Raw genomic sequence first — 21492 nt, forward strand, 5'->3', positions numbered from 1 at the left:
GTGGCCCTTCCTTGGAAAGAACAGGACATTGAGGAGCCAATGCAATGTCTGTGTTTCACAGGGACTCAGGGAGCCCAAGGTCTGGTCCTTGGGAGCCATCACCACTCCTTGTGGGGCAAAAGTCCCATTGGAGCAGCACACAAGTCCAAGCACTACAGGTCCAATATCTTTACTGTGCCCCTTTGCCCTTGAGCACTGGCATGGGCTTTATGTACCCTGTAGCTCCCTGCTTGTAGTAGGTCCTCCATAGCCACCATGAAAAGAGTCATCAGTGAGGTCAGACAGCCTTGAGCTTGAATCCAAGCTTTTCCATTTAATAGCTGTGTGTGACCTTTGGCAAGCCATTGGAGGAGTCTTGGTTTCCTTGTTGGTAGAATGTGAATAATATCAGCACCTCCTCGGGGGCTTCTTGTGAAGTTAAATGAAGTCCTTGTGCCAAGCATCTGATCCAGTACTTGGTATATAGTAAGTACTCAGCAAGTGAGGCCCTTAAAAGAAAAAGAACTTTGTTTCTGGGGCTCTCTGAAGCCATGGTCTTAGCGGCCATGGGCTCAGCAATCTTGCATGATTGGTATTTACCTGTCTGTGGAGTTCCCAGCCAGCTGGGTGAAAGGAGACCAAGCCAAATGCTATCCAGTATGCTGAACAGTTGTTCCCTCTGAGAAATGGGTACCAAAGCTGTTCTTGCATGTTTCATGGTCATCCTGGGAAGGTCCCATGAGGGACTGTACCAAGTCTTCTCTAAGGGGCACTGGTAGCCAGGCAGAAGTTTCAAATACCAAGGCCAGTAAATAGGTCTATCCCCACTTCCTCCCCACCATCTCTCACTCCTCACTGGTCTCCTGGCCTTGGTCCTTGGGACTCTAATCCATCCTCTTACTGGCTACAGAGCAATCTTCAGTCACCCACCTGATGGTGCCCACATTTCTCCAGTTATCAGTCTGGCATTTGAGGCCCCTGTCATCAGCTCTGCTACCCTCTGGATGCTCTCCAGACCATGCCCCACACTCCATTCACTCCTTACTCTCCACGACTCTTCAAGCCCCCCCGTTCCTCTAGAGCACTGCTTTCCCCCATCCCCACCTCTGTTTGTCAAAGTCAGCCCCACTTCCAAGGGTCTGGTTCATCCCAAGCATTGCTCACCAAGCCCCGGGCCTGGGTTTGACAGGCTAGATCCTCACGCATAAGAGCTTTTAGGACCATGGGTGCATGATGTCATTTCCCCTCAAGGACAACCACTCTAAGAAGCAAACTGTGGTAGGGAAACTGAGGCCCAAGAAACAGTCTCACTCAGTCACATAGCAAGTCAGGGCAGAGCCAGACTAGAGCCTAGATCCCCTGTCCCTCCGCCCCACCCAGGTCTTCCCACATCAGCGGCCAGGAAAATGGAGAACCCTATACAGGGAAAGGACATCTAGGGGAACCAGAGACAGAGGCTGCCTTTCCAAGCCTAACCACACAGGAGAGCTGAGCCCAAGCCAGCCGGGTCCAGCTGAAGGCTAGGGGGGCAGTTGGGTTTTTCCTCAGAGGCCCCAATTACTTACAGAGAATCGCTTTGGGCTCTGAAATCTACAGGCACTTTGGTCTCTGCTCTTCTCAATCCCTATCATCCTATATGGTCTCAGCCTGAAGTAGAAGGAAAGGGGGCTCAAGGGAAATGGGGTTTTTCAATTTTCCAGGGGGTCACCCAGACACATACTGAAACCCATATAAACACCCCATAGATTACTTAGTCTGTCTCTCTCTCTCTCTGTGTGTGTGTGTGTCTGTCTGTCTGTCTCTCTCTCTCACACACACACACACACACACACACACACACACACACACAGGCCTATACACCTACATAGCCTCCCCTTGGGCAAACAAGCAGGCCCGCCTCCTGGGTTATTGGGAATCTGCCAAAGGAGGCTGGGAGAGCCATGCAATGGGTGGTGCTGGACCCTGGAGGTCCAATGAGGCTCAGAAGGAGACCAGGAGGGTCTGGGGGAGCGTGTGCCCTCCACCTGGCCGGTAGAACAGTCTCTTACCTGCAAGGGCTCCCTGCACACCTCCAGCCTCCAGCTAGACTGCATGGCCATGGCTTAAAGGACCATCTCGTATCCGGGTCCCCTCTGTCATACACACACAGACCTGGGTTTTCTTCTGGGATCTCAGACTCATTTATTTCTCTAGCTAGGATGTCCCAGGGAGCAAAGTCTCAATCCTTTCATTCTCCAGGGCAGCTGCCAGTCCCCTCCCAGGACAAGCTGACCAGTTTGTCATTAGCCCATCCCATCTTTGTGGTCAACCTCCCTGCCCTCCCCACTACCTAGCCCGCACCCCCCAATCTCCAAATCACCTCCTCCAGGAAACCTTCCCCGGCCTAAGCCCCAGAGACACCCTTGGCACATGGCCTGGTGTCTAGTCCATCTCCTACAAGATTGGGATTCAGGGCCCAGGAATTGCAACCTCACCCACTGACTGATTCACTTTCTTAACCTATATCTGCCCACTGACTGTTCCACCATGATGAAGTCCATTCGAAGAGCATCTCTTAGCTGAATCACAAGATGCGGTCTTCCCTCTCTCCACTTGTAAGGCCCTTCTCTGGCCTGTATCTCACTGACTTTTTCTGGTCCCCTGTTCCTGCTCCCCAGCCGGCAAACTAGTTTAGGCCTCCCCTATAGCTATAACCCAGATTTCCACCCCTGTGGCTTTCCAAAGGCTACTGCCTCACACTCCTGGACATATAAGAGGAAGCCCCTCCTCCCTCTCAGATGCTCCCTACTCTGACTCCTTCTTTCCTATTACTGCCTGACTCACTCTGTCCCATTCCCAGCAAGACAGGTCACTTTCCTAGCCATGGTCCGTGCACTTGGCTGATACTGTCTGCATTAAGAGCCTTGTGACACCCCCACCCCACAGACCTTTGGTCTCCTCAAGAGCCTACCTTCCATGGCCCAGACAGGGGTCTATGCTGAAGGAATGGAACTGGAATAATGGGGAACTGCAACACAGGAAGGAGCAGGTTAAGCCTGTATACTTGCTCTCCCCCAGAGTCCAGGGGACCATCATTAAGGCCCTGGAACTTTCACAGAAGAGGATCCCCTTGCCCTCAGGTGCTCCCATCTCCTTCTTTAAGACAAGCTGACCCAATATCTACCCACCTTCCTGGGAAACCCACCCCAAAGCTGAGGGAAGGCTTCCCGCTCTGGTCTGTCCCTCCCACTCCCATTTCAGTCCAAACAGTAGTTATCAAAGTGCCTACATGCTAAGATCTCCTAAGGAGCTTTGGGGGGAAAAAAATCAAAACAAAACAAAAACCCTGATGCCTGGGCTCTACCATCAGAGATTCTGATTTAATTGGTCTGGGATGTAGTCTGAATGTCAGGATTTATTTTTGAATTAATAGGCTATATTTCGGAACATTTTAGGTTTATAGAAAGGTTGAGAGGAAAGTACAAAGAGTTCCTATATACCCTCTCAGCCTCCTCTCCTGCACCCCAGTTTCCCCGTTAGTAACATCCTGCCTTATTGTGGTGTGTTTGTTAAAACCAATGAGATAGTAAAGACCACAGTGTACTTCAGAGTCCACTCTTTGTGTTGTACATTATGAAATTTATGTAAGTATGATAAATGGATATCACGTATCACCCTTACAGTTTCATACAGAGTAGCTTCACTTCCCCAAGAATCCCCCATGTCCCACCTGTCCATCCCTCCCTCCGCCCAAACCCCACCCTTCACCTACCCTCAACCCCTGTCAACCACTGATCTTACTGTTGCCATACTTTTGCTTTTTCCAGAATGTCATAGAGTTGGAATCATACAGTATGTAATCTTTTCAGCTTCCTCATTGATTTTTAAGTTTTTTCATTATTTTTAATTGAGATGCAATTGACGTGTAATATTCTATAAGTTTAAGGTGCGCAACAGGTTGATTTGATACATTTGTATTGCAATATGAGTGCCACCGTAGTATTAGCTAACTAACATCTCTGTCTCTTCACATAATTATCATTTCTTCTAGTGGTGGGAACAATTCAGATCTAGTCTCTTAGCAAGTTTTATATTTATAATAATTTTGTTGTCTATAATCACTGCACTGTGTATTACATCCCCAGGACTTCTTTATCTACCAGTTACAGGTTATGTATCTTAACCTAGGTGATTTTTTTTTTAAAGATTTTATTTATTTATTTGACAGAGAGAGATCACAAGTAGGCAGAGAGGCAGGCAGAGAGAGAGGAAGGGAAGCAGGCTCCCTGCTGAGCAGAGAACCCGATGCGGGACTTGATCCCAGGACCCTGAGATCATGACCTGAGCCGAAGGCAGCGGCTTAACCCACTGAGCCACCCAGGCGCCCTTAACCTAGGTGATTTTAATGAACAGCGATGGCCGGTATTGAATAGCCCCAGTCTAGAATTTGGTAAAGGTGGGTGTAGATCTGATGCTCCATGTTTTTAAATTTAACGTGGGCAAAAGTCTCATTTTCTTTTGATATGCCCATCCATCCATCCATTCATCATTTCAGTACATGTCCAGGGCCTTCTATACCTGGGCACTTGAGTTAGACAATCAGCTAAATCAACACTGTTCCTCTTCTCATGGCTCTCACGGTCCATTGCCGGAGACAGACATTAATCAAGTTGCCATGCATGTATGTGGATGATTTTAAACCGATATGAGTGATATATAGGAACTATGTTGTGGTGGTTTGCTCTCTAAGAGTAGTTGGGAGGTTTCCCAGAGGAAAAGAGGCTCTGCCTGAGATCTGAAGTTAAGGAAGAACTAGCTAGGCCAAGGAGGAGGAAAGAAAGCTTGGGAAAGAGACCAAGCTGTGCAAGACCCTTGTGGTAGGAGGGAGCCTGGTGCTTACCAAGAACTGAGGTGGTGATGTTGGGAGTGAGGAGGAACACAGTACAAAATGAAACTGGAGAGGAAGGCAGGCCTGGATAATGTGTCCTGAAAAGATCAGTCTGCCGACCTTGTAGAGGAAGGATGAGGGTGGAGAAACCAGAAAAATGGAGAAATCAGTGGGAAGGCCACTGAGTGTCCAGACAAGATAGGATACGATGATGGCTGGGATGGAGAGAAGCTGAGGAATGGTAGCCACGAGGATAGAAAGAAGCAGATGGACAAGAGGGATATGTAGGAGAAGAGAGGTGCCTTGAGACATTCAAGGGAAGATGTGCAGGAGGCAGTTAGACATGTGGTTTGGAGCTCAGAGGAGAGAGGAGATTTGGAGATGGAGATGCGGGCAACCTAGGGGTATATATTGTGGGGGAACTGGAAGCCATGGATATGATAAGATGGCTTAGACACTGAGTATGTGGTGAGAGGAAACAGGGTCTAGGACTGAGTCCTGGACAACTGTTAATATTGGATAAAGAGGAAAACCCCAAAAAGGCACAGGAGCAGGATCAGCAGGGAAGGTGAAAAAGGAAAACCAAGTGTGGCTTTATAACAGAAGCCTGTGTGTGGTTTCAAGAACTAGGGAGTGACCATCAGAATCTATGATACAGAGTGGTCAAGTCAGATGAAGAAAATGAGGGAAGATAGTCCTTTCAAGCATTTATCTGTGTAGGACGTTGGGGAACATGAATACAACTCCCTTACCAGGGTCAGCTGCCTCATGAGCTTTCCTTTAACTGTGGAAAGTTTTTCTTAACTAACAACCTGCACATGTTCCAACAATAGACATAAACTGAGGGGGGGCGGGGGGTGTGAGGCATGAGTTGTATGTACCCAATTTAGAACTGCATTAAAGAACATCTCTGGGGCGCCTGGGTGGCTCAGTGGGTTAAGCCGCTGCCTTCGGCTCAGGTCATGATCTCAGGGTCCTAGGATCGAGTCCCGCATCGGGCTCTCTGCTCAGCAGGGAGCCTGCTTCCTCCTCTCTCTCTCTGCCTGCCTCTCTGCCTACTTGTGATCTCTCTCTGTCAAATAAATAAATAAATAATCTTAAAAAAACAAAAAAAAAGAACATCTCTGAGTAGGCATCATGTCTGGTGAGAGGACCATGTTACCAGTCCTCAGGTAGCATTTGATTTCACCTTAGAAGCTTATATTACCTTTTAATAGCTTTTCCTTTTATTACCCTTATGAGAGGTAGGCTTCTACTATTTTTATTCCTCTTCTCCATGAAAGGGAGAGAGAGAAAGGACAGGGTGTGGCCGATTTCCGTCAAAGAAAAAAAAAGTGAATTCTGCAGAGGACCCTGTTAATATCCTCCATTGTCCCCTAGCCTCCATCTTCACAAACTTTTTAAAAGACTTGTCAGTACTTTTTCACATTCTACCATTAATCTACCTTCTTCTTCATGGGCACTGGTCTCCTCAAGGTCACCAACAGTCAACAAACCTCTACACCCTAGCCAAGTTTCACTGAATTTGACACTTGATCACTTCCTTCATGAAACTCTCTCTCCTGTGTCCCCCACTGTCCTACTCTCCTGGTTTCTCCTATTAATAAGAAATCATCCAAACTTTGGAAATAGGAAAAAGAACAGCAGTGATGTCCTCTCAGAGTAGTGTCTGGTGTTATTCAATGTGTCAGTTTCACCTGGGGATCATTGATTTTCTAGGGACGTGTACTTTTGCTTGACTTCTGATTTGCTACTGAGTGTTTTACAACTCTAAGAGTAGAGGCTAATTCATAGGAAACTTATAATGAGTAAATGATTCTTGTCAAATAGCAATGCAAATATTTTCTGTCTGATAAAGGAGAATCCCAAAGGTTGCACTTTCTTGCATTGTAGGGCTTTAAACTTTATTGTCAAGTTCATTTCAGCATTCCTTTGACTGACCAACTCTGTATTCATTCTCAAATTCTCTTGTAAATTAGTATTAATATCTTACTGATGTCTACATTAATCAGTGAATAAAAGCTTTGACATGTGTATGTTTTATACTTACATGACCTTTTTTTTTTTTTTTTTTTTTTTTTTTTTTTTTACTTTTTGAAAATTACCCTTACCCCTCTTAATTCTGTTAAGTGGCTTGCCAAAGTCCCACATGGTGTAAGGGGCAGAGCCAGTCAGTTTGAAACCCAGACATGTGTGATGCTGATTAAGCCATTCCTTGGTTTATAGTTATTTATTCCTCCATTAGTAGAGCTATTAGGGCCTCTGAGAACCTAGGGTCTCACTTACACACTCTTCAGATGGGAAGACCAGCCCAGAGAGTGGCCAGATCTAGCCCAAGGTAACACAGGAAGGAAGGTGCAAAATCAGGACTCAAAAGCAAAAACTGACCAGTGGTAACCTCTGGAAGCCTGTCTCCCTGTCTCTCACTGTCTCCCAACCAGGATATCAGAAACGTTGCAAGAAACCATGCTCAGGAGTTTACAGTGGACTGAGCCTTGGCGAGTCAGGAAATTTGGGTTGAAGCTCTGGGCTTTGGGCAACTCACTACTCTTCTGGAGTCTCAATACTTATGTATTTCAAATGGGCCAATTATTGGGAGGCTTGAAAGAGACACCAAGGTTGGCAAGGCAAGGAGACAGTAAACCTACCAATAGGCTAGAAGTGAAGGATCAAGGCTCTGGAGCCTTAAGCTCAGATTCAGGTTTTCTTTCTTAAATAGCCTGTCACCTGGGAACCTAGGTGGCTCACACACTCAGTTGAGCATCCCACACTCGATTTCAGCTCAGGGGTCTCGATCTTAGGGTTGTGAGTTTAAGCCCCACATTGGGCTCCATGCTGAAGTCTACAGAAAAATAAAAATAATAAGGACGCCTGGGTGGCTCAGTTGGTTAACCGCCTGCCTTCGGTTTGGGTCATGATCCCAGGGTCCTGGGATTTGACCCCTGTCAGGCTTCTTCCTCCGCGGGATCCTTGCTTCTCCCTCTGCCTCTACCTGCTGCTCGCCCTGCTTGTGCGCACTCTCTCGTTCTCTGACAAACAAATAAAGAAAATCTTAAACAATAATAATAAATAAATAATAGCCTGTCACCTTGGATGAATTTCTATGCCTCAGTTTCCTCATACGTGAAATGGTGCTAGTAATAGCACCTATTCAATAGAGTTGTAAGATACCAAGCAATCAGAACAGTCACTGACATGTAATGATCATTTAGTAAAGCTGACTTTTATAACATGTTTAATGCTCTAGGCGTACCTATTCTCTAAGCCAAGGAAACATCGATCTCCCCCAGGCCCCGCCCCCTCCGGCAGGCCCCGCCCACGTCCCCCCCTCGGGCCCTCCTCTTCACCAGGCCTCGCTCCAGCTGTCCTGGGTTCCTCCCGCCACCAGGGGGAGGGGGCGCTGAGGGGGAGGGGTGGGGAGCTTCTTGCCGAAGTAGGCGACACTCTAGAGAGCAGCGGCGACTGCTCTGTGGCCAGGGGCGGCGGCGCTCTAGCCGGCGAGTGTACGAGGCGGGTTCTCAGTGGTGCGGCCGGCGGGCGGCTATGGCGGCCGTACGGGGCCTGCGAGTGTCGGTGAAGGCAGAGGCCCCGGCGGGGCCGGCTCTAGGACTCCCGTCGCCTGAAGCGGACTCTGGTTTGGAGCGTGGCGAGCCGGAGCCCATGGAAGTGGAGGAGGGCGAGCTGGAGATTGTGCCGGTGCGGCGCTCGCTGAAAGAACTGATCCCGGTACGGGCGGGGGGCGGGGGCGAGGAGGAGGTCGCGGAGCTAGTTCCCCGCTGCGGAGCCGGCCCCGCCGGAAAGGGAGACGGCCGGCGCCTGGGCCCTGGGGAAGTCAGGGGAAGGGGAAAGAGGGGAGTGAGCGCTCGGGGCGCGGAGGCGCCAGGCTTGAGGAGAGACGGGGAGCGGGAGAAGGGACGCCGGGGCGCCCGGAAATGGGTGTTGAGGGGGCTGGAGAAGATGGGGGAGACTAAGGGGTATTTGAGGACACTCCCTTTACTGCTTCTTTGAGCCAAGCTGTGCAGGGTTGTGAGCGAGGAGGGGCTGGAGTTGTCTGGGGGTTTGAGATAAAGGCGGGGCCCGGGGCGGGAACGGGAGGAACTGTCGGGTGACGCCCGCATCAGGGTCTCCGTAGGAGCTGATGTTTGTTAAAATATAGCACTCGCGGTTTTTCTTAGAGGGTTGGTCTTGTCAGCAGCCGAAACTCGGTGTTCCTTTTGTGACTTGGGAGTCATCTTGTCCCCATTCCACTTGATCTGTAGCACCTACACCGTGGCCCCAGCATGTGACCCTTAGTGAGACCAAAACATAAGCAAACCAGCAGTAGTCCTTGGTCCGTCTTTCATCACATGGGGAGGGGCGGGGAGAGGTGTTTCGCTTTTGGTCTCATGGTCCTCTGTCCCGTTCTTAGGGCCGGTCTCAGGCCTGCATGGCTTTTATGTACTTAGTTTCTCATCTAACATGAACTACTTTTTAACCACATGTCAGCAAGTCTGGGTTTTAAACTGAAGTTGTGGGAAAAGGTGAAGAAGATAGGATCACTAAAGATAGCAAATGATGACTCTGGTAACAAAAAATAACATAGTGATATTTTACCATTTACTACATTATGTTGTTTAAATTTCACTGCAGTTGTGAAGTAGATATTATTCCTTTAGTGCAGTATGGAGTTATTGCATCCCCCACTAGGTGCCAGGCATAATCCTAGGCACCTGATCAAGGTCAAGATCAAACTGCCTCCGGGAGTTTGTTTTAGTAGGAGGACATAAATACAGAATTTCTAATAGTGGTAAATGCTATGAAGAAGGTAAAACAAGTTAATGGGACAGAGAGTGCAGAAAACAGGGTAAGTGTGCAGAGCCAGAAACCAAATAGGATAAGATGGTCAGGGAAGTCCTCTGACAGTAACATTTAAGCTGAAGCCTGAGTGACAAAAGGAGCCAACCATGTGCAGGTTTGGAAGAAAGTATTTCCAGCAGGAACAACAGTAGGTGCAAAGAATCTGAGATGGGAACAAAATTGTTTTGTTGGAGAAATGTAAAGTTCTGTAGAGCAAATGGGAGAGCAGTTAAGGAGGTCAGGAAGGTAGGCAGATACCATGGAGGAAACCCAAGCCCAGCGAGGCCAAAGGAATTGTACAGTGGCAAGTAATTAGTGAATCTCAGAGCTGTGACTTCAGTCTTTGGCTTCCAAATCCCGACCTTTTCATTGCACTGTGCTATGTTTTCCCAGGAGGTCTAGATGAGTCTGGACTTTTGGTAAAAACTTGTGCTCCACCTGGTGGCCTGACGTGATGGATTTGTTTTGTGTGTGGCTGGGGAGATGAGTGAGTGTGCCTTACTTAACTTGGACATTTTTCATGAAAGCCTGTATTTTCATTTACATAAATACCTTCAGCAAATGGACTTAGTTAAGGTTTGGGACAGGGTCTGATCTAGATAAGACGACTTCTTAGAGTGGTTGATTGTGTATTACCTGGTGTTACAGAGTGGGGCTTCCTCATGAATAAAGGGTTGCCAGGGTGAGGAGGGATTGCTGAAAGGAATGACTATCCAAAAGGAATCTGTTACAGGGCTGTCTTTTATCAGGAGTTTTTCTTCAGTTGCTGTTAGCATTTTTCACTCTTCCCCTTGTGTTAGGACACAAGCAGAAGGTATGAAAACAAGGCTGGCAGCTTCATCACCGGAATTGATGTCACCTCCAAGGTAAGACAGACCATAAATTATTTATTCATTTTGATAAGCCGGTGAACTTAAGGAACTTGGTCCCTAGGATTTGTGAAACAGCAGTTATTCTTTACCTCCTTTTTTCTTTTGTTGCTTCATTAAGGCCTTTTTTAACTTAAATTTTGTATTACACCATAATGTCTTCATGCATCCTAAAAACATACAGACAGCATTTGTGTTCTTACATTTACGAAAAGATAAAATCCATGTACCTAGTTGCCTGTGCTTAGCCATATTTAAGAAAAAGTTCTTCACTGGGGATGCTTTTTTTATGTTACATCAGCTCTTTAAAAATGTGTTTTTAATGCTGTTTCCACTTCAAATGAGACAGAACATGAAAAGTACCTGGCATATATAGTAGGCTGATAGTAAATGTCTTTATTCTTTACTGATTGCAGGCTTAGAAAAATAGGATGTCCTGATTGTGTGGCTGTCTAAACTTTGAAAGCCAAATCAGCTGAATTATTCTCAGTACCTGGGAGTATTGCCTTTTTTCTAGTGACTGCTATTACTAGGTTACCAGCTTTCCTGTAACTCTTTACAGAGCCCAACCTATTGTTTTCCTTATTATAAACAGTCAGGATACATTTCTTGCTTTAATTGGTGGTATCCAACTTAAACATTCATTCTGATTTTAATGTGTGCAGTTAAGTTTAGAACAGAATTTTGAGTTATAATTCTGAGTAATGTTTAGCTATATTGGGTGCATAAAAACAAAAATAAATATGTCATGCTTACCTTTTTGTATTTTATCTGGGTCTCATTCTCAGATTGCTTAAAAGCCAAAAGAAAGAACTAGTCATCTTTTAGACAGGCAAGGAAATAGAATAAAGTGAAGATATTTTCTTACTGTAATTGAAAAAGAAGTAGATTGTTCTATTTACTTTTGTACAGTTAGCCATTATGTGAAACATCTATGAGGGAAAGGGTGGTAGCCTCAGAACTGGGACTTAAGTTGTTATTAAGGAAAGGTAGATTTGTTGTTTGCACTGGGAAGACTTCAGTAAAGAAAATTAGCATAACTGTTGGGAAATAACAAAGTGTTGCTGCTTTACCAATCCCCACAAGCCTTCTTGTAGTGAGACCTTCAATTAGTGTGGCAAAGTCAGTGTACAATTAGTGAAGAGTTTCTAAGAGCTATCAGAAACCCATAGTTGGACATGGACTTATTTTAGCTCTTGGAGAAAAACTTATGAAGCTGATTATTTTTTCAGGGAAGTATCTGTGCTTCTTGTCACTTAAAGATGAAAACTGGCAATTCCATGGACACAAGCCTAGAATAGAGGAGAGAGTTTCTTTGCTTCAAAATTATTTTTAAACAGGGAAAATGCTTTAGGAAGTGGACTGCTCAGGCAGACATAATGTGATAGGTGTGATTACCATGCACACAGATGATGTGAAATGGGGGTGGTGGTAGGGCTTCTAGAAATAGTACTGAGATCAGAAGATCTGCACCCCCACCACCAGCCAGAGTATCTCCAGCAAATCTTTTTACTTTTTTGTATCTCATTTTCTACACCTGGAAGATTGGAGTGAGATTGTTTACTTGTAATTGTAATTTGTTTGCATGATTGCTAATAATAAGTAAAATGTCAGAGAACCAAAACATTCATTACTCATTGAATCATGGAGGTTATTACAAATTATAGCAGTATTAGTATATTCTCCACCAGTCATTGACTAAATATCCATTTCTCTGCAAAAATTATTAAAGGCACAGTGTTGGTTATTTATTCTGATTTACTTTAGGATTGTCACTGAAGCATTGTGTTGTATTTATGATTTAACTTTCCTCCTCCATGTGTCACTTCTTTGTTTTTTTCTGTACCTTCTAGGAAGCAATTGAAAAGAAAGAACAGCGAGCCAAGCGCTTCCATTTTCGATCAGAAGTAAATCTTGCCCAAAGAAACGTAGCCTTGGACCGAGACATGATGAAGAAAGGTACAATGTGTTGGGGGTGTTTTTCTGCATTTTCCCAGAGAATGGGTTTTCCCTGCCATGGTCTTGTGCTTCTGGCCTTCCAAACACTCTGAAAAGAAGGGACTTACCAAACCTCCATTTCTGAGTGATGTGTTTAAAGTTGAGCTGCTGGGGCATCTGGGTGGCTCAGTCTGTTAAGCATTTGCCTTCAGCTCAGGTCATAATCCCAGAGTCCAGGATTAAGCCCTACATCAGGCTCCCTGCTCGGTAGGGAATCTGCTTCTCTCCTCTGCCCCTCACCCCACTCACATGCTCTCTTTCTCTCTCAAATAAATAAATAAAATCTTAAGAAAAGGAAAAAATGAAGTTGAGCTGCTGCTAGCTGTGTCTTAGATGCTATAGCTGGAAGAGAGATCATCTTGTCAGAAAGCCCAGAGACGGTTACCCGTTTAGTGCCACAGCTGAGATTAGAACCTGTACTTCTACAGAATCTTACTCATTTTCTGCTTTTATCATGGAAGTGTCAACTTTTCTTTGCCTGTAAAAGTGTGGGACGTCTGGGTGGCACAGTCGGTTAAATATGCGACTCTTGGTTTTGGCTTAGGTCATGCTCTCATCGGGTCATGAGATGGAGCCTCATATTGGGCTCTACGCTCAAGTACAGTCTGCTTAAGTGTTTCTCCTCCTTCTGCCCCTCCCCTCCACATGCTTGTTCATGCACACTTTCTCTCAAATAAATAAATGAATCTTTAAAAAAAATTTAATGGAAGTGTATCACACTAATGGTTTTTTTTCAAGGGGAGTCAGGAATACTGGGATTTTAGGGGAAATCCATTAATATTTGTATGATCCAGGTTCGTAATTTTATTTTTGTGTTTTATTAAGGTAAATATTTTGCTTCCTAGAGCTCACCCTGAGGTATATATAGTAATCTGCCGTAGTCTTCAAAAGCAATTTATAAAAAAGGAAAAATTAATACTTTTTAAATTCACAGCCCATATTATTTCATTCTAATATAAATGCATCAATACAAATGGTTTCCTTCTCTAGTATTTGCAAATTTGGGTATTTGAAGGGCTTAATAGGCATCCCTCTAAATGCATGTTAAAGGTCTCTGCTTTGATGTGTGAGTTTCTCTTGTTGGGAGCTTGCTGTCTTACCAGGCACTACGTTAATTAGCACATTACACATTTGTTTCTTAATCATTTCTCACAGCAACTCTATGAGGAATATATTTTTATCCCTATTCTACAAAGAAAGAGGCTCAAAGAAATTTAATAAATGCCCAGGGTTACACAACTAATACAAGTAGAGTCAGGATTTGAACCCCGGTTTTCTGACTCTAAAGCCTTGCTCTTAATTACTTTGCTGTTTTGCCTTATAGTATGTATATGATACCATAAACCTAAACCTCCTCAGTCCATCCCACTGGATAGAGTAGTTTGGATACAGACTCAACTCTGGATGCTGCTTTACTCTTTTTCTGCATCATGAGTTCAAGTTGGAAATACGACCTTGGTTCCTGTGCAGGCTGGGTTTCCAGGCATCTGCTTGAGTGGATTTCTGTTTTAGGAAAACAGAACAGCTGTGCAGCTTGGCATTCATGTCTGTACAGTCTGGGCTTAGGTAGACCTCTGAGGCCTCTTAAAACTCCACCTTTAAACACCATCGTTTTACTACAGCTGTTTACTTCTAGTCCTGTGAACATTTCTTGTGATATCCCTTTTTTTTTTTTAAGATTTTATTTATCTGTCAGAAAGAGAAAGCAAGCAAATGTGCACACAATTCAGGGGGGAGCTGCAGGCAGAGGGAGAAGCAGGCTCCCTACTGAGCAAGGAGCCCTATATGGGACTCGCTCTCGGGACCTTGGAATCATGACCTGAGCTGAAGGCAGATGCTTAACTAACTGAGCCACCCAGGTGTCCCATCTTATTCATGCCTTTCAGTTGGGTGATTATCCCTTCCTATCGTCCCATGCTTTATCTGGTTTGGATGTCACGTCCTCCATAAAGCATCCCTAATCACCCACTCAAATTTCTTTCCTACTTCTGTTGGAACTCTTTAGCATGCTAAGCCCTCCTGGAATTCAGTCTCAGTTTCTTTATGAATGTGGGCAGGTTATTGAGCCTTTTTAGGTCTCAGTCTCCTTGTTTATAAAGTGGGAAAATGATACCTACCTGAAAAGGATCACTTTCAGAGTTAAGTTTTAATTAAAAAAAAAAAAAAAGTTTTGTTTGCTTTTCTTTTTTTTTTTTTTTTTGGAAAAGCAAATCTGATATCGTGGTTCTAAAGATACTTCTTTTTTTTTTTTTTTTTAAAGATTTTATTTATTTATTTGATAGAGATCACAAGTAGGCAGAGAGGCAGGCAGAGAGAGAGGAGGAAGCAGGCTCCCTGCCAAGTAGAGAGCGCGATGTGGGGCTCGATCCCAGAACCCTGGGATCATGACCTGAGCCGAAGGCAGAGGTTTTAACCCACTGAGCCACCCAGGCACCCCGGTTCTAAAGATACTTCTAAAAAGCAGTAGATCTACCGGGAATGTCCGCTAGAGCAAGTTGCTCATCACTACATGATTCTCATGTAGGAGGGAGCAGCACCTAGGATAACATTGCTGAACTCTGGAGAACTCTGGTGTTTATCCGTATCAGTTTAAGTTAGAATGGGAGGGGGGTTGTAAAGGTCCCAGAGATAGTTCTTTCTTTTGTGTCTCCCCTAGTAATTCTACTGTATAGTCACGATCAAGAGCCTTTACTCTTATGGTTGAGAGCCTGGGTTCTGAAGCCTAACCTGTCACTTTCTAGTTCTTTGACCTTGGGCAAGTTACTTAGCCTCTAAACCTGAGTTTCCTTATCTGGAAAGGCAGATTAACAGTAATTTTTATATGGTTATTGAGAGGCTTTACTAAAATATTACAGTTCTTAGGGTGGCATATATAGTAAGTGCCCCATTAATGTTGTAATTATCTAATGTTCTCCATCTCAGGCAGTCATCTAAGTGGCCTAGCCTCTTGGGAGAATGGGGACGTTGGAATAAGTATCTTGACTTCCTGCAGCTGCACCAGGTGTCAGGTTATTTTTCCTCCTCTTCCTCCCTTTCCTCCCCACCCCCTTCTTCTTCTTCTTACACCTCTTCATTCCAATAATACTGAAAGATACCACTTGATAAATGCTTATGTGCTGGTCACTCTGCTATGTGATTAACTTATCCTTTGACAAATGCTGTGAGAGAAGAGTATTCATCATTTATTTTACTGATGAGGAAACTAAGGTGCTGAGTTTGAGAAGCTCACTCAGATCCTACAGCTAGGTAAGTAGCAAGACGAATTTGAAGGCTGGTCTGACCGAGGCCTGTGTTCTGTGACCTTTCTGCCAGCATTCAGGGACATAATTTGGGATATATTGCACTAGACCGTTCTGCATCAGGAGTTCTTGCTCTCTTGAGTGATTCGGTGTCAAGCGGCTTTAGTCTCCTTATCCCTAAGATCAAAGCTCTCATGTTTGGAAGGGACTTAGAGGTTATCTATACCCAACCTCCTACCCAGTGCTGCACGCCTTTTGGCAAGGTTCTCAGTGCTCTTTTGGCCTTTGCCTGAACATTTCCTAGTGGTGGCATAAGAACTGTTTATGAAGCGGTCAGTCTTATATTTGGATACATCCTTGCATTGAGCAGAAATTCCTTTCTAGTAATTTATGTTAGTTACTTTGTGACTCTTAGAACAACATTAAGTCCTTTCCTTATTCACACAGTAAACCTTCTGGTGAGGGAATTGGCAGGCTGTGCCCTAAACTCTCTTTATGTGACATGACTTTCTGGTCTCCTTCCTCTAGACTCTTTCCAGTCTCAAAATGCCCTACATAAGGGGAGGTGTAGATTCCAGACATGGTTGGATTCATGGGGAGTGTGACAGGACTGTTACTGTAGTCTCTGTCCTATCTATTTCACAGTGTTGTTTTAATCTTCTAGTGCACCTGAGCATCCAGGGCTTTTCCCCAGGGATCAAAAGTCTTCCCATCTTGTACTTGAAACATTTTTAAAGAATTACCTTTTTATTTATCCTTACCAATTTACATCTTGTTGAGTTCAAGACTGTTTCAGCCTATTGTGTTGATTTTATCATAACTACCTTTAAACATTTTAGCTAAACCTAATCTGCACTTTGGTATACATGGCTTCTGCATCTGTATCTGTTGGTAAATCTTAAACAAGATAATCCTGATGTTAGTTGTTTAGATTTTTATGTTTATTACATTCATTCTCTTACATTAGTCATTAGTAATTTACTGTTTATCTTCCATGTTTGTTCTTTGATAGGTTGTGCTCCCCTAAACTCTGCTCCTTTTCTTTTTGAGGATCACCTCTCATACTTTGAGTTATTATATTTAGTGTATTCCAAAGTTTTTGATCATTTTATTTTTATTTTTTTTCCTTTGAGATTTTATTTATTTATTTCAGAGAGTGAGAGAGAGGGAGGGAGGGAGCTCAGAGAGAGAGGGAGGGTCAGGCTCTGCAGGGAGCCCAACACACAGGGCTCTATTCTAGAACCCTGGGATCATGACCTGAGCCGAAGGCAGATGCTTAACTGACTGTGAGCCACTCAGGCGCCCCAAGTTTTTAATCAAAGGCCTTGGAATTGACTACTTTTTCTCTGAATTTTCAGAAATCTGCTTTCCTAAAAACCTGAGTTTTGTGTCCTATTATCTGTCATTTTTTGTCTTCTTTCCTGCTAGGAAGTCAAAGATGATTCCCTCACCGCCTTGCTTTTACGTTAGTACTCAGTAAATGTCCAGTCCTCATTCCCCAGTGCATGTTTTCAGTGCCACATCAGCATTTAGCCCTTTCTCATTGGTTGGACATAAATCTAGGTGCCTTTTTTGTTGTTTTATTTTCGGCAGTGACACCAGCAAGGTGAGGAGGTATTGAGCATCCTTTCTTTTGGGCAGTCTTCCATCAAATCTTGAACTTAACAAAGTTTCCATCTCCAATGGATCTTGCCACTGTCACCGTCAGTCAGTTTGGTTCTCTTTTGAGAATGAAACTTTTTTATACTCCAGCTGACTGAGAGTAGTTTTTATCTGGCTTTTGCATCCCTTTTTTACATCTTTGCTTCTTTTGACCAAGATTGTCCATTGCCCATTTCTAGATTTTTATGTCATTCTCTCTTCTTCAAAATATAAACATCTGAGCCTAGAAGCTTTGTTCCTTCTACTCTTTTCCTTTTGTTTGTAAACTATTTTTTCATTATAGGGTTTTTTTTGTAAATATTTTAATGTTTTGATAGAATAGTGCTGTGATATTCTTGATACTTATTTTTGTCTTTTTTTTTTTTTTTTTGGTGTTTATTTTCTTTGCTTATTTCACTTACGACTAAATCCTTGTTATCAGATCAGCAAGTCTCCTACAAGATATTTTCTCCCAGGTTTGTCATTGCCCCTTCCCGTATAGCTCTGAGGATCACTCAGTCTGTTGCCACTGCTGGGCCACTGCTCTCCCTGTTATTTGTTATCTTTTTCAGAACTGTGTCTTTACATCCCATGGGATTTTTTCTTCCAAAGTCCTGATTTAGCTAGAAGAACTAAGAAGGCTCCTGTCCAATGTGGACAGCCATCTCAGTTGTATTTGGGCTCTGTTCACCGTTGAACTGCTCCTCACTAATAAGGACTTGCCAGAACTCATAAGTCTTGATGGTATCTCTGTCTTCATGAATCTGCTGCAGGAAAACACTCCCCTGATTTAGTCTGACCATACTTATATGGTTTCTAATTAAACCTATCGTTCACTCTTCAAAATGACAAGTATTTAAACATTTTTTTATCTGAACATGTTCACATACTTTTAAGTAAATATGTAAATACTTTTAAGTTCATTAGTTTTGCTTTTGTTTTGGGGTTTTTAAAAAGATTTATTTATTTATTGAGAGATAGAAAGAGCATGTGTGACAGGGAAGGAGCAGAGGGAGAGGAGAGAGAGAATTCCAAGCAAACTCCCTGCTGAGCATGGAACCTGACATGGGGCTGGACCCCATGACACATGAGGTCATGACCTGAGCTGAAATCACTAGTTGGGGATGCTTAACCATCTCAGCTACCCAGGTGCCCCTAGGTTCATTTGTTTTAGATAGATATATGAAAACATACTTGAGAGTAATGAACATTGAATTCCTAACAAAATTACTTCAGAGAAGGGAGGGGGAGAAGGGATGTGGAGGAGTTACACAGGCCTGTTTTGTAGGTAATGTTTTATTTGCCTCGAGTCTTTTGAAGAAATTAATCGTAAAGTTAGGTGGTGGATATGCAGGTATTTAAAAAAATTTCATTGGGGGCACCTGGGTGGCTCAGTGGGTTAAGCCGCTGCCTTCGGCTCGGGTCATGATCTCAGGGTCCTGGGATCGAGTCCCGCATCGGGTTCTCTGCTCCGCGGGGAGCCTGCTTCCTCCTCTCTCTCTCTCTGCCTGCCTCTCTGCCTACTTGTGATCTCTCTGTGTCAAATGAATAAATGGAATCTTTAAAAAAAAAAAAAAAAATTTCATTGGTACATTTGCATATTATACAACTACAAAGATTAAGTGAGATATATGAACTGAAGTATTTAGTAAAAAAAAATAAAAATAAAAATATCACAATCCTGGTAAGGCTGAGGTTCTTTTTTTGGAGGATATGACCTTTATTTATTTATTTTTTTTCATTATGATACTTGTACTCTTTAATCCTTATCACCTGTTTCACTCATCCCTCCAACCCCATCCGCTCTGGTAACCATTAAGAGTCTGTTTCTCGGTTTGTCCGTCTCTTCTCTTTTTTTTCCTTTGCTTGTTTCTTTTGTTTCTTAAATTCCACATATGAGTGAGATTGTATGGTGTTTGTCTTTCTCTGACTGACTTCTTTCACTCAGCATTATACTCTAGCTCTATCCATGTTGTTGCAAATGGCAAGATTTCCTTCTTTTTTATGACAGTAATATTCCTGTGTGTGTGTGTGTGTGTGTGTGTGTGTGTGTACACCACATTTTTTATAAAGATTTATTTATTTATTTGAGAGAGAGATGGAGATCATGAACAGGAGGGGCAGAGGGAGAAAGAGAGAGAAGCAGACTCCACGCAGAGCCCCACACACAGCTCGATCCCACTACCCAGAGACCATGACCCAAGCCAAAACCAAGACTCGCTCAACTGCACCATCCAGGCACATCTGTATACACCACATCTTTCTTGTCCATTCATCTGTCAGTGGACAGTTGGGCTGCTTCCTTAATTTGTCTATTATTAATAATGTTGCATGTATCCCTTTGGATTTGTGTTTTTGTTTTTTGGGGGTAAATGCTAGTAGTACGATTATAGGATTGTAGGGCACTTTTATTTTTAACTTTCTGAGGAATCATCATACTGTTTTCCACAGTGGCTGCACCAGTTTGCATTCCCACAAAACAGTGCAAGAAGGTTCCCTTTTCTCCATATCCTAATCAGCTCTTACTGTTGCTTGTGTGTTTTTTTTTTTTTTAAGATTTTATTTATTTATTTGACAGACAGAGATCACAAGTAGGCAGAGAGGCAGGCAGAGAGAGAGAGAGAGGAGGAAGCAGGCTCCCCGCCGAGCAGAGAGCCCAACGCGGGGCTCGATCCCAGGACCCTGGGATCATGACCCGAGCCAAAGGCAGAGGCTTTAACCCACTGAGCCACCCAGGCACCTCTTGATTTTAGCCATCCTGCAGGTGTGAACTGATACTTCATTGTAGTTTTGATTTGCATTTCCCTGATGATGAGTGATGTTGAGCATTTTTTCATGTGTCTGTTAGCCATCTGGATGTCTTCTTTGGAGAAATGTCTGTTCATGTCTTCTGCCCTTTTTATTTTAAGTTTTAATTTTAATTCCAGTGTTTCAGATGTACAATATAGTGATTCAACAATTCTATACATCACCGTGTGCTCATCACAAGTCTACTCCTTAATCCCCATCACCTCTTAAACCCATCCACTCTGCCCTCCTCCCCTCTGTAACCATCAGTTTGTTCTCTGTAATTAAGAGTCTGTTTCTTGGGGCTCTTGGTTGGCTCAGTGGGATAAGCCTCTGACTTCCACTCAGGTCATGGTCTCAGGGTCCTGGGATTCAGCCATGCAGTAGGCTCTCTGCTCAGCAGGGAGCCTGCTTCCCTCTCTGTCTCTGCCTGCCTTTCTGCCTGCTTATGATCTCTCTCACTCTCTAATAAATAAATAAAATCTTTAAAAAAAAAAAAAAAAGAGTCTGTTTCTTGATTTGTCTCTCCTTCATTTTTTTCCATTCTTTGTTTTGTTTCTAAAATTCCACATTCAGGGTGCCTGTGTGGCTCATTTGGTTGAGCAACTGCCTTCGGCTCAGGTCATGATCCTGGACTTCCAGGACTGAGTCCCACATTGGGCTCCCAGCTCTTTAGGTAGTCTGCTTCTCCCTCTGATCTTCTCTCTCATGCTCTTTCTCACTCACTCTCTCTCAAATAAATAAATAAAATAAAATAAAAGGTTTTAAAATTCCACATTCAGATGGTATTTGTCTTTCTCTGAGTGACTTATTTCGCTTAGCATTAAAAAATATGGAAGGCTCCACAAATTTATATGTCATCCTTGTTTAGGGGCCATGCTCATCTACTCTGTATCATTCCGATTTTAGTATATGTACAGCTGAAGCAAACACTTAACGCCCATTCTTAATGGGATTATTCATTTTTTGGATGTTGAGTTTTATTAATTTCTTTGTATATTTTGTGTACTAACCCTTTATCAAGTATGTCTTTTGCAAGTATCTTTTCCCATTCAGTAGGTTGCCTTTAAGTTTTCTTGATTGTTTCCTTTGCTCTGCAGAAACTTTTTATTTTGATGTACTCCCAGTAGTTTATTTTTGCTTTTATTTTCTTTGCCTCATGAGATATATCTAGAAAAATGTTGGAACAGTCAATGTCAGGGATACTACCACCTGTGCTCTCTTCAAGGATTTTTATGGATTCAGGTCTCACACTTAGGTGTTTAATCCATTTTGA

The 21492-nt window shown here is 43.6% G+C and overlaps 1 protein-coding gene and 1 non-coding gene across 3 annotated transcripts in view; one reads left to right on the forward strand and one right to left on the reverse strand.

Annotated features, from left to right (window-relative positions):
- The first annotated feature begins 8315 nt into the window (after window positions 1-8315).
- Window positions 8316-21492, forward strand: part of NCBP3 (nuclear cap binding subunit 3) — a 29239-nt gene continuing 16062 nt past the window's right edge. For both annotated transcript variants that reach the window (XM_032320366.1, XM_032320367.1), the window contains exons 1-3: window positions 8316-8572; window positions 10483-10548; window positions 12405-12510. In XM_032320366.1, coding sequence (XP_032176257.1) covers window positions 8390-8572; window positions 10483-10548; window positions 12405-12510 — 355 coding nt within the window. In that variant the 5' untranslated portion in view covers window positions 8316-8389. The remainder of the gene's footprint in view (window positions 8573-10482; window positions 10549-12404; window positions 12511-21492) is intronic.
- LOC116578569 lies at window positions 21043-21147 on the reverse strand. The gene has a single exon (XR_004280941.1). It is a non-coding gene; the product is annotated as a U6 spliceosomal RNA (small nuclear RNA).

The sequence above is a fragment of the Mustela erminea genome, chromosome 18, assembly GCF_009829155.1.
Source record: "Mustela erminea isolate mMusErm1 chromosome 18, mMusErm1.Pri, whole genome shotgun sequence".
NCBI classification, from domain to species: Eukaryota; Metazoa; Chordata; class Mammalia; order Carnivora; family Mustelidae; genus Mustela; species Mustela erminea.